Here is an 11,360-nt window from a genome sequence, read left to right on the forward strand (position 1 = left end):
TTGTGATAGTAATCAGTGATTGATTCAACACCCTTCTTCAAGGTAGCTAGTGAAAAATGGGTTTGAAGAATATGAGCTGATGATTGGGCAGCATAGATATTCTCAAGTGCCGACCATATTTCATGAGAAGTTCGGCACTGAAGAACCTGGAAAAGGACCATCGGAGAGAGGGAGCTAGTGAGTGCTGAGACGATTAGCTGGTCTTGTAATACCCAGTGTCGATACTCAGGATTCACAGCACCATTAATGGTTGCGGGAGGAGGGGGGAAGGTTCCATCAACATAGGTTTCAAGTTGATGTCCTACTAGGAGAGGTACTATCTGAGCTTTCCAAAGGGGATAATTATCACTGGAAAGTTTGATAGTGATGGAGTGATTGGCTGCCGTGACAATGGCAGTGTTGGGAGAGTTGGTATTCGAGACACTTGAGTTAGGAGTGTCTGTGTTGAGTTCTGGAGATGCCATAGAGGGCGGTCAAGAACTAAGAAAAATTAGAAAAAAAGAAAGAAAGGCAAAAAACACAAGAGGGGTGAAGGCGTTGGCCTTTAACCAGCTCTAGATACCATATTAGGCAATGATACTAGCAACCAGCAGGTGTTCGATAAAAGTCTTGAAAGACTTGTCTCGTGTATTCCATGTATATGATTGTCTCGAAAATAATAAAATACTATTTCACTACAATGTACAGGTATTTATAGACTAAAAACAGCCAGATGTTACAATGAGAGTTAGCCACGTCTTTATTCCACTGGAGATGAATTTCATTCTTGAATAAGTACGGAGGCAGAGCATTGTGAGTACAAAGGCAGGGACAAAGGCAGAGCACTATGCAGCGGATGGCAGGTCCTTTCTTGTGTGCGTATTGGTGGTGCTTGAGCAATGGTTTTCTGTCTTAACAAGCGAGAGTCCATTGCCAATGCTCTAACTACTTCAAAGCAATAGACTAGCAATTAATCTAGCATGCAATAATTAATTGAGAAATTCGTACTTTATTTTATTCAACTTTTAATGTCATATTGTAGATCCTGTTCATCTGGGTGATATCTGCATAAAAAATTTTGGTACGCCCGGTTCGGGTTTGGATACCGGGTTTATAATTTGGTACCTAGTTTTTTATTTTTATCGTTTGAATGATTTAATTTATTTTTTAACAACCTACGGTAGTAGACATTAAGGAATTGATGACAGAATACATATATCGTTACGAAATCACGAAAGGCTAACAATAAATAAATTGCACACAATGAGAAACAATAACATGCAGTTTCATTCCCCTTTTTTTCTTTTTCTCTCTGAAGAGTTTCATTCCCATTTATCCCCTTATAAAAGAGTATAAATGCCATAAGAGAGAGAGAAAAAAGGCAAAAGAAAGAAGAGAAATAGCTAGCTAGCACGTTTATCCACAATTGTTTTCTTTTACTCATGTTCTCGTCTTCTACGAGAGACAGAAAAAGAAGTCATAGTGAGTTATGACGCATGAAGATCGTGGCCGGGATGAAAATAAATTAAAATAAGCGCCATGCATGGTACTGAAAGGTCAAGATCGAGACAAAACGAGATACCTCAGAGGATAAAAGACAAAACAATAGGGAAAGGTAGCGAACCTGCAAGTAGAGGGGCCGACCCCTTGGCATGTTGTTGTAGTTTAAGTTGTTGATGAATATGCGGTTATCTCGATAGCAAAAGTAGTGACAGTATGTAATGGCAGAAATGAAGGTCTCAAATGCTTCGATCGATCGGTAACCATGGAAATTAAGAAGGGAAAACGAGCCAAACCAAACTCTAGAAGATATTCCTCCGCATGCAGCCTAGGCATCACTTCCTTAATGCCTAATCTCTTCTAAAAAAATATTCCAAAGCTGTCAACTATATTCCATGCCATCAATTTCTCGGGGTTAAACATTCAAACGGAATCCAAAAAAGAATAAAAAAATAAAAACCAGTTACAACCTAGAAACCCGGATTCCAAATTTTTAAACTGATTTTATCTGGTTCTGGCCCGGATTTAAAATCCGGTTCTCAAGCCGGAACCCATAAGAACAATACTACATGACTGCAGCAAATGAAAGCCTCAATGCTCAGAAGTTGATTTCCCTGTAAAATAAATCCTTCGAGGTTTGTTAAATTTATTACATAGCATCTATTTTTGACTCTTGCTCGTAGTTTTAATTTAGCTTGTTACTTCTCGATGATTCAAAATAGAAAAAACACCTGTTTAGAAAAGCATCAAAACATATGACCGTGTGTGGCCTTTTTTTTTTTTTTTGTTGCAAAAAAGAAAATTAAAAAAACAAACAGAAACAGTCTATGATAAAATGAATTAACAACCTTATTGAATTAACAAAAAAAAAAAAAACTAGAAAATACATTATCACAAAGGGAACACCTATACTTTTCTTGGAAATAAATCACAAAAACTTTTATGGAAATCATTGCGATGAAATAAGTGAGTCGAGAAGAAGGAAAATTAGATCTTCCTGTGGGCATGTGAAGAAGCAGAAGAATAAGCTCTCTCTCTCTGTCTCTCACTTTGAGTTGTTTTGTTTCTTTCTCTCTACAGACACAGAGTTTTGCAATTATGGAGGAGCACTGTAAAAAGAATAAACAACGGTCAGAAACTCCCCCACAAACAAAAGTTACACCTGTGTACTAATCATATTCTTTATAAAATAAAATAAAATGACTAAACAAGTAACGGCTAAGAATTCCCATAACATAGAATTAGTAACCGTAGAGAAGGATATTATTTTGACCGTTGTATTTCATATTTTCACTTTTAAACTACTAATGGCTAGGAATTTCAAATTTTAAAAACCGGTTGAGAAATATATTAATGGCTACAATATTCAAAATGAAGGATACATAGGGCTTGGAATTCTCGTATCTTCTTCATTTCGTATATTCCTTTTACAATGCTCCTCCATAATTGCAAAACTCTGTGATGTAGTGAGAAAGAAACAAAACAACTGAGAGAGAGATTGTTGTATGGACAATGCTACAACCACCGCTACTGGTGTTAGGAGCTACCGCTGGTTATTTGATGTGTTTTTTTATATGTATTTTTTTAATATTTTTAAATATATATTTTTTTTAAAAAAATCACAATATTATTAAAAAACTATTTTTCTTAATTACGAAGTAAAAAAATTAAAAATTAAAAATTAAAATAATAAAATAATAATATCGGTTTCGCTAGCATTGTTCTTGTTGTACTGACTATTGAGGTTGGACGAGCTGGAGACGACTCCCTGCAGATGGCGCCAACAACCCGGTTTTTCGATGAAAGACATGGCAAATAGAATTTGCTGCGTAGTGTTGTCGCATGTACAATTATTAAATTATTATTATTATTATTAAACTAGCTTGCAAGACTGTTGCATTGCAAGATTACTGCATCGACTGACTGACCGGCCTGACTCCTGAAGAGACTTCCGGCGGATGTTCCATTAAAGGCGTTGACTTAACGGAAAAAACCTTCCTCTGATTTAATGAGTTGAAAACATGAAACCAATGTGTACTATTTCTTTTATTTAATGCGACTCTCTGGTGCTTCTTCGGCTATAAAATGCTACCGAACTCCATTTACGTCTATATATATATATATTAGGGAGGAGTACGTGTAAAGTACGTTTTTTTAATTTAATAAAATAATTATTTTTAAAAAATAATTTAATTTTTATAAAAAAATAAAATATTAAGATTTTTATAAGATATTAATATTTAATTTTAATGTTTCATAATGAATTTAAATTGATAAATAAATAATATTTTATTTGAATAATTGTATTCGTAAATGTAATTGGCAAATAGATTTAAACTTAATTATTTTACATTTCTTTTTATATATATATAAAGAATGAATAGAAATTTTAAATCACATATATAAATTAATATAAATTTATATAAATTATAATTTATATAAAATAATGTTATATTATAATTTATAATATGAAGTAGGTTTATCAATATTAGAATGTTATATTATAATTTGCATGTTATATAATTTATTAATGAAGTAGTGCAAAGTTGCAAACCTTGATTGTGGAGAGGGTTTCCAGGACCAATGTAGAGGATGGCTCGCCTACTTAATTGAAAGCTCCCTTAATTCTTTGAGATTTAAAGCAAGGTCCGTGATAAATATAAGGCCAGTTTAAAGTAAGTCCAGAAGTTTAGCACATGAGAAAACATTATTCAAAACACACTTGTCAATGCCTCGTATGCTAAAGGACAAACTTGTAATGTCACTTAAAACTATGCCCTAGCAGTACTCGTACACGAATAAAATTCAAAGAAGCAAATTCTTCTTCTTGTAGCCGACATTCCTTGAGGGACAGAGAGTGAAACGGGTGCTTACCAAACAGAGGTAAAAAAAAAATGGAGGCTGGGCTGAATCATGGTATGGGGACTCCCAAAGAAGAAAAATCAGAGGCAGTAACACCATGGGATAAGTGCGACAAGTTGGGCTAGGTAATGTGGGTCAAGTTGCCAAGAAGTCGCTTAACAGAAACAAGAAAAAAAAAAACTGCTCTGCTTTTGTGGGCAAAAACAGAGATAGCTTCACTCTCTAAGCAGGTGATGATAGCATTTCTGTGCAAGCGGCTTAACACGGTGTGGAGATGTAGTAGGTTAGGAGATGCGGTTGCGGCACTACGTGAAGGAGATTTTACCGAAGACTGAGGCTGCAGCCAATTCTTTTTGCAAGAGAGGAGAACGTATTTAACTACGTTAATAATTTCCGTTATAAACAAAAATTTCCGTTTAACATTTTCGTCAAAACAAGATTTTCCGTTTCTATTTATATATATAAAGGTATTACTACAAGAAAATGCCGTAATTGCGACCAATTTCATTTCCAGCTATTAAAAATAGTCGCAAAAAACACATTTTTTCTGTATGGTGAAAAATATCCGTCCACTACAAAATCGCCGTAATAAGGTCTTTAATACGGGACTTCTGGAACACTGCAAATTATATCGCCGCTAAAATTTCTGTATTTACACTGTTGGCCGTTGGGGCCTAGGGTGCAAAACATACGAAGATATAACCAACTGTCGAGAAAAAGGTTTGCAGTGGCGGAAAACCACCGCAACAATTTTTTGTGGCGATAATACAAAATGTCAAAATTAACCTTTTCTTTGTACTCCTGAATATTAGACCAAGAAATTTTCAATGCACGTTGAATATTATCTTCATCAAAAATTAAAGTTCTCTTTATTATTATTTATATTGAAAGCAGGCAGGTAGACATGTCAATTCGAATTAATGTGATGACATTATGATTTATTGATCGATTGGGAGTACGATTTATAAGGAAGGACTACGAGACTTTATATAAAGAAGATAATGTACTTTAATTTTTTCAACAATAAAGTTTTAGTCGCAAAATGGCACATGTGTTATTTCTGGCAACGGAAAAAAGTCTAATATTAAAGAAAATTCTATACATTATATTAATATCTTATTATATAAGATGTGACATATTTATTATCATTAAATTATAATTTATTACATATTTCTATATCATCAAATAATAATAAATACGACATATCAAAATAATGAGATGAAAGTAAAATAGTAATGTGGTGTATAGCATTACTTCAATATTAAATAGTTGTAAAAACTCTTCAGTGGCGCATTTTTTTCGCCGCATAATTTTTTTTTCTGCTGGTTAAGAATCTATTACTGGCACATTTAAGTCACCGTACAAATACTTTAGCTCGCTGCAAGAAGATTACTTTAGCGGTGAAAAAGTATTACTAAGGCCAAATACTGCAGGTAAAACACCATTGCGACCAAGCTTCACCGCTGTAAAAGTCACAACAACTATTGGAAAAGTTTTTGTGCGGTGACGTTATCTCGCTGCACATATTTGTTGCGGCGTTGCTCTTATAGCCGTGAAAATTTTTTATTGACAACAATACCTTTAATCGGCAATACTAACTTGAGGCAACAAACCAATTCCAGCTAGAGTATTTTAAGGGAAAGCCTTTTGACAGCGATCATTATTCAACACAAAAAGTCAAGTTCTTACCGGCGGTAAAATTAAGTTTCTGTGCACATCTTCATCGGTTTTTTTTTAATACCATTTGCAGTGGTATATATCGTGATGGTATGAAAAGATGAGGTTTGCGGCATCTGAAAAACCAGCCGTAATAATTTTTAGCAGCAATAATACAAAATGCTGAAAATAACCTTTCCCCTGTACTCTTGGATAGTAGACCAAGAAATTTTCAATGCACGTTGAATATTGCCTTCATCAAAAATCAAAGTACCCTTTATTATTATTTATATTGAAAGCAGGATGGTGAATATACCAATTTGAATTAATGTGATGACATTATTTTTTATTGATTGATTGGAAAGTAATATTTATAAGGAAGGACTAGCATACTTTATATAAATAAGACAATGTACTTTAGTTTTTCCGACAACAAAGTTTTGGTCGCAAAACGGTATATGTGATATTTTTGGCAATGGAAAGAAACTCAGTATAAATAATCGCAAAAACTCTTTAGTGGCACATTTTTCTCGCCGAATATTTTTTGTGCTAGTCAAGAATCTATTACTGGCACATTTAAGTCACTGTACAAATGCTTTAGCGGCGATACCATTTCACCGAAAGAAGATTACTTTGGCTTGAAAAATTATTGCTAAATGCTTTTAGCGGCCACTAAATACAGCAGGTAAAACACCGTTGCGACCAAGCTTCACTATCGGAAAAGTCATAACAACTATCGAAAAAGTTTTTGTGCGGTGACTTTATCTCACTGCACATATTTGTTGCAGTGTTGCTCTTATAGCCGTGAAAAAATTTTGATGACAAAAATAACTCGTCTGCGATAATAACTTGACGCTATAAACCATTTCCAGCTAGAATATTTTATGGAAACCCTTTTGGTGGCAATCATTATTCGACGTAAGAAGTCAGTTCTTATTGGTAGCAAAATCAAGTTTGTATGCATATCTTCATCAGTGATATTTTATACCATTTGCGGTGGAATAATAGTACCACAAAAGAAATTTCCGATTAAGTCAAAAAATTAGTTGAGAAATCGCAATTGGCATAGTGCCAATTGCGACAACTGTCCGGTGAGTAAAATTTAGCCAGAAATAAGTAATTGCAGTGATTTTAATGTATTTTTTGACTACTTTTGATCACAGATAAAATCCAAATTTTTTGTAGTACTCACGTGTTTTCTCCATCTTCTTAAACTTGTTTACCTTGTATTGGTGAAAATACACAATAATAAAATTAAAATTAAGATGAAACTAATTTGGATTGAGGCAAATAAATATCGCTCTCTTTAAAGAGACTCAAGCCCTCTGAAGTATATAAAGTTTTTTTAAATGAACCAGTGCAGTAGAACTCTTCTTGATTTGTCTCCTCTGGGATACAGCATTTCAACTTATGTTCGTATAACTCAAGCCTATTTTAAACAAATGATTGAGCCCAAAACTCTACTCAAAAAACACCTCTCTTTTATCTAAAAAATACTCTCAAAATTATCTACACACTTTCTGTTATCTTTTCTTTGTCTCATGCGAAAAATACACCAAAATGAATACTAGAAGCGAACGGCAAATCAAATAGCTAACTTGCTAGTTAGAAAACCACTTGGAGTTTAAAATCTAAACGTTGGAATTTTCAGTAATGACTCTTGATTCCAAGCTTTTAATGCCGTAAACATAAATTTATAAAATAAATAAATAAAACCGTAATGAATTAACACCCAACCCAACGGCTTTAGTTCTTTTCTTTATTGCCTTAAAAAATATTTAAACAAGATCAAATGGTAAAACAGGTGCTGGAAATAAAACCCATAAAAGCACTAACCGTTCAGAACTTAAAAATTACTTGGAAATAAAAGATGTTGTAAAAGTTTTCTTCAAAATTCAAGAATAAAAAACGTTACGAATAAATACCATTTATTATTAAAAAAATACCAACACCTTGATAACAAAGAACTCTCACCTTTTGGAAATTTTCTATCTTCTTTTTCAAAAGCTACTCATTTTTTAATCCTCCTACGTTTGCCATAAAATATACAGCACAAAAATTGGCCAGATATTAGATATGTCATGACTAAGCTTTACATTGAACTAAATTATGTACGACCATGTCATGTACTAAAGCTGAGAACCAGCACTACAACTTTGAAGTCCCCTTGCAAAGATGATCTAGTCCAGTTCCAAGTCTTCTTTCTTTATTATTAATTTTTTATTTTTTGGCTCAGAACCTATAACAAGTATTGCTTTGACTTCATAAACTAGTGGATCCAATGATGGCTACATGCTAACCACGGAGAGAGAGAGACCTTTTTCTGATCACTTCCGTGCGTTCAATTTTCTCGAAAAATATTATGCCTCAAACGTGGTTTATTTTGACTGGACATCAGTTTCATGTAGGGCAAAACCAGATTGTCTTCTATTTGTTAATTATTATGATGTTTTCCAGTAGGCAAAGAAAAAACCTTCATTGAAAGTGAGAGAGTGCTTGCTTTTCCTTATGAAGCCTTGTATTGACCAAATCTGATTTCCAAAAGTTTTTTTTGTTTAAAAAGTCAAAAGTCAAGTTTTTTTTGTTTATAAAGTCAAAGTTTTTCCTATCTTATTTGGGCGGCTGATACAAAAACCTGTCAAGGGCTGCAAGTTAAACCTGCCACGGTGCTACCTGTTGGTCCAAGGTTGCTACACATGATTATGGTATGATAAAACGAATAATAAAGACTTGAAGAATAAACAAGTCAATGTTTGTTTTGGCAGAAACAAGTTTTAGCTATAACTAACAAATAATTTGTTGATGAGAATAATAGGGCATAGCCCATGTACATATAACGTATACAAGAGAGACCGAAGTATAACTGGCAACCGATACAGGAAAATCACGGACACCTCCCTTGTATATACACCTATATATCACACCACTTCCCGGGATATCATCGCATAAGATTGTCATCTAACGGAATTCTGAGTGCCTTGTTTGTGCTATCAGGCACCAATTTCTCGAGGATTCTATCTGCAGACAGCTTTTATGGAGTCTCCCTTACCAGGCAACAAGCATGATAGATGATCACGGTAGTAAACCTCAAAACAATTCCACTTCGTACTCCCGGTACAAGATAAGCTATTTTGTACCACGGTGGAATCAACATATTTCTTCAGCAAATATGATATCAAATATGAATTGAACTGCAAGAAATATGCTGTAATCAGATTATGGAAGTAAACTGGGAAAGTTGGTGAAGTAACCATACGTTTTCCCCTGAGCAGATGTAAATTTTGCTGGTTTGGACATTGGTGGGTTCTCCCAGCTGGATTGCTTAAAAAAAATGTCAAAAACCCAGCAATCCAGCTAGCAGAACCCATCAAAGGCCAAAGGAGTATTTATCTTTTCCCATCTATCCTGTCCCTATGTTTCTTTGATTTGTTTAAATTTTTATTAAATGGGCATAATGTGCTGCACATTGAACCAGGAGAATTATGCTCCTTATTCTATGACATGTTCTTCATTTGTCCTTGGCATACCTTCCTCTTTGGGGATATTAGGCTGATCAACCAGGAGCTGCTGGAGAGCACATAGATCACTGGCACTGCAATGTAGATAGTCCAATATACATGTCAAAGCCGAAGAACAATAGAATACACACGCAGAGCACGCAACTAAAAACAAGTCAAGACATGCTAACATAAACACATCAGCCAAAAGTGCAATAAAGAATAGTTGAGAAAAAATATGGCAGACCTAATTATCTAGAACAGGTAAATTATGAACGGGTTAAACAAATATATTTAGAGCTTCTTCTCTTTTCTGTTTCGTACCTGGGTTTCAAGGTAAGTGCTGATAGTGCTGAAACCACTGATGCTTTGAGACGGTACCTGTAAACAAAAAACAGGCAAGTCATTGATAATCAAAATCTTTGTCTAGCAGCAATACAGGACCATAAATCATAATGGACATGTTCCAGAGTTCACAGACAGAAAAATTCCATACTCTGAATGGTGCATGTCATAAAGAACCAAAAGCCCATCCAAGCAATCAACAAGGCTGGGTTTTACGCCAACTCGTTGCTGCAGTTGCTTTGCATTTGGCTTACTGGAACCACCTTTAATTTGCTGTTTACTGTCTCGATGAATCTTCTCAATTGAAAAAACAATACCATGAAACTCCTCCCTGAAACAATTATAGAACTTACGTGTAATGAATAAAGCAAAAACTAAGAATCCTCTAGGGTAAATGCTGAGTCGCAAACTCTGAACAATTTAATTAAATATAGTGGCTAGAAGTTTAAGAATTGATACGCATACAAAGTGGTTGCTCAATTCATTGCCACTAAAATCCTATGTTCTCTACGTACATCTATCAAACGACCAATGCCCATCTTTAATCCTCGCTAATCAGTCGCCCAAACACGAATCGAAAAAAACAAAAAAACAAAAATGAAGCAGGGGGCCAACTCACATGGTTCTCTTCATGGAAAGCAAATTTATTTCTAAAGACTCCATCTGCTTTCTCAGCACTTCGTCTCTGATGCCGTCGATACAATTCAGAGCACCATAATTGCTAGGGTCTTGAAGCACCTGATAACGACGCCCAAAATTTAACATTCTGCATAAAACAAAATTGAGATATATATATATATATATATATAGGACAGTGTATAAAACGTGGAACCATCTGGCGCAAGAACGACCTGGAGCCTCTCGATGATGGAGGAGGCGTTCCTGAACTGTGAAATTAAGCGACATTGAAGCTCGTCCCAACGGTTCATTTCGTCCCTAACCTTTCTGAACTTTTGCTGATATTTCTTCACCATCGCCTCCATGACTGTCTCCGACTGCCGACTATAACACAATACGGAAGAAAGAGAGAATCAGAGTGACCGAGCTAGCCTAAGCTGCAGCGCCATTTTCAATTTTTCAGTCCGTTCATTGCTTTGATTTTCAGGGGACGACCAGTCGTGGAGTGGAATGTCGTCGCAAGTCGGTCCTTGGGCCTAACCCGAAAAATACTATAACCCGAGCCAGTTTCGTGTTATGCAATGACAATTGAGTCCCCAAAAGTTATCTGAAATTACGGACCTGTGGCGTAAACCGAGTGGGATTCAAAACTTCCAAGTGTGTTGAAGAGCTGAATCTGCGGCGGTATTTTAGATAAAAAAAGAATCGAAGGCCATCGAGATAAGATTAACCCAATACTAAGATCGCATTTACCAGAATTGTCCAGACGGTGCCGCAAGAAAGTCGAACTAAAGCTACTTCTGGAACGGCATATAGTGCGGGTCATATTGATTTCACCGATCCAGCGTTTGTCGTTTAAACCTTAAAGAACAAGCTTTGTTTTTTCTTTTCTTTTCTTATTCT

General features: G+C 35.1%; 1 protein-coding gene across 2 annotated transcripts; it reads right to left on the minus strand.

The window, feature by feature from the left end:
- Positions 1-8,735: 8,735 nt before the first annotated feature.
- On the minus strand, positions 8,736-11,255 carry LOC122315387 (uncharacterized protein At5g43822). 2 transcript variants are annotated; one of them, XM_043131263.1, is made up of 6 exons: positions 10,691-11,255; positions 10,459-10,605; positions 9,991-10,170; positions 9,819-9,875; positions 9,525-9,589; positions 8,736-9,188 (listed from the first exon to the last, which is right to left on the minus strand). In XM_043131263.1, exons 2-6 carry the CDS (start codon positions 10,602-10,604, stop codon positions 9,145-9,147), a joined length of 492 nt encoding a protein of 163 aa, XP_042987197.1. In that variant the 5' UTR covers position 10,605; positions 10,691-11,255; the 3' UTR covers positions 8,736-9,144. The 2 variants fall into 2 exon arrangements, with proteins under 2 accessions (XP_042987197.1, XP_042987196.1); XM_043131262.1 differs by having other exon boundaries at positions 10,459-10,577; positions 10,691-11,245.
- Positions 11,256-11,360: the final 105 nt, after the last annotated feature.

Source organism: Carya illinoinensis, chromosome 7, assembly GCF_018687715.1.
Source record: "Carya illinoinensis cultivar Pawnee chromosome 7, C.illinoinensisPawnee_v1, whole genome shotgun sequence".
Lineage (NCBI taxonomy): Eukaryota > Viridiplantae > Streptophyta > Magnoliopsida > Fagales > Juglandaceae > Carya > Carya illinoinensis.

What these genes read in the sequence shown, in the direction of transcription:
- LOC122315387 (XM_043131262.1), bottom strand. Translation starts at nt 10,822, where the DNA reads ATGGAGGCGATGGTGAAGAAATATCAGCAAAAGTTCAGAAAGGTTAGG. An exon ending in CTTTCCATGAAGAGAACCAT is followed by an intron (nt 10,171 to 10,458) that starts GTGAGTTGGCCC and finishes TAATTGTTTCAG; the next exon opens with GGAGGAGTTTCATGGTATTG. An exon ending in TAATATCCCCAAAGAGGAAG is followed by an intron (nt 9,189 to 9,524) that starts GTATGCCAAGGA and finishes TATTTCTTGCAG; the next exon opens with TTCAATTCATATTTGATATC.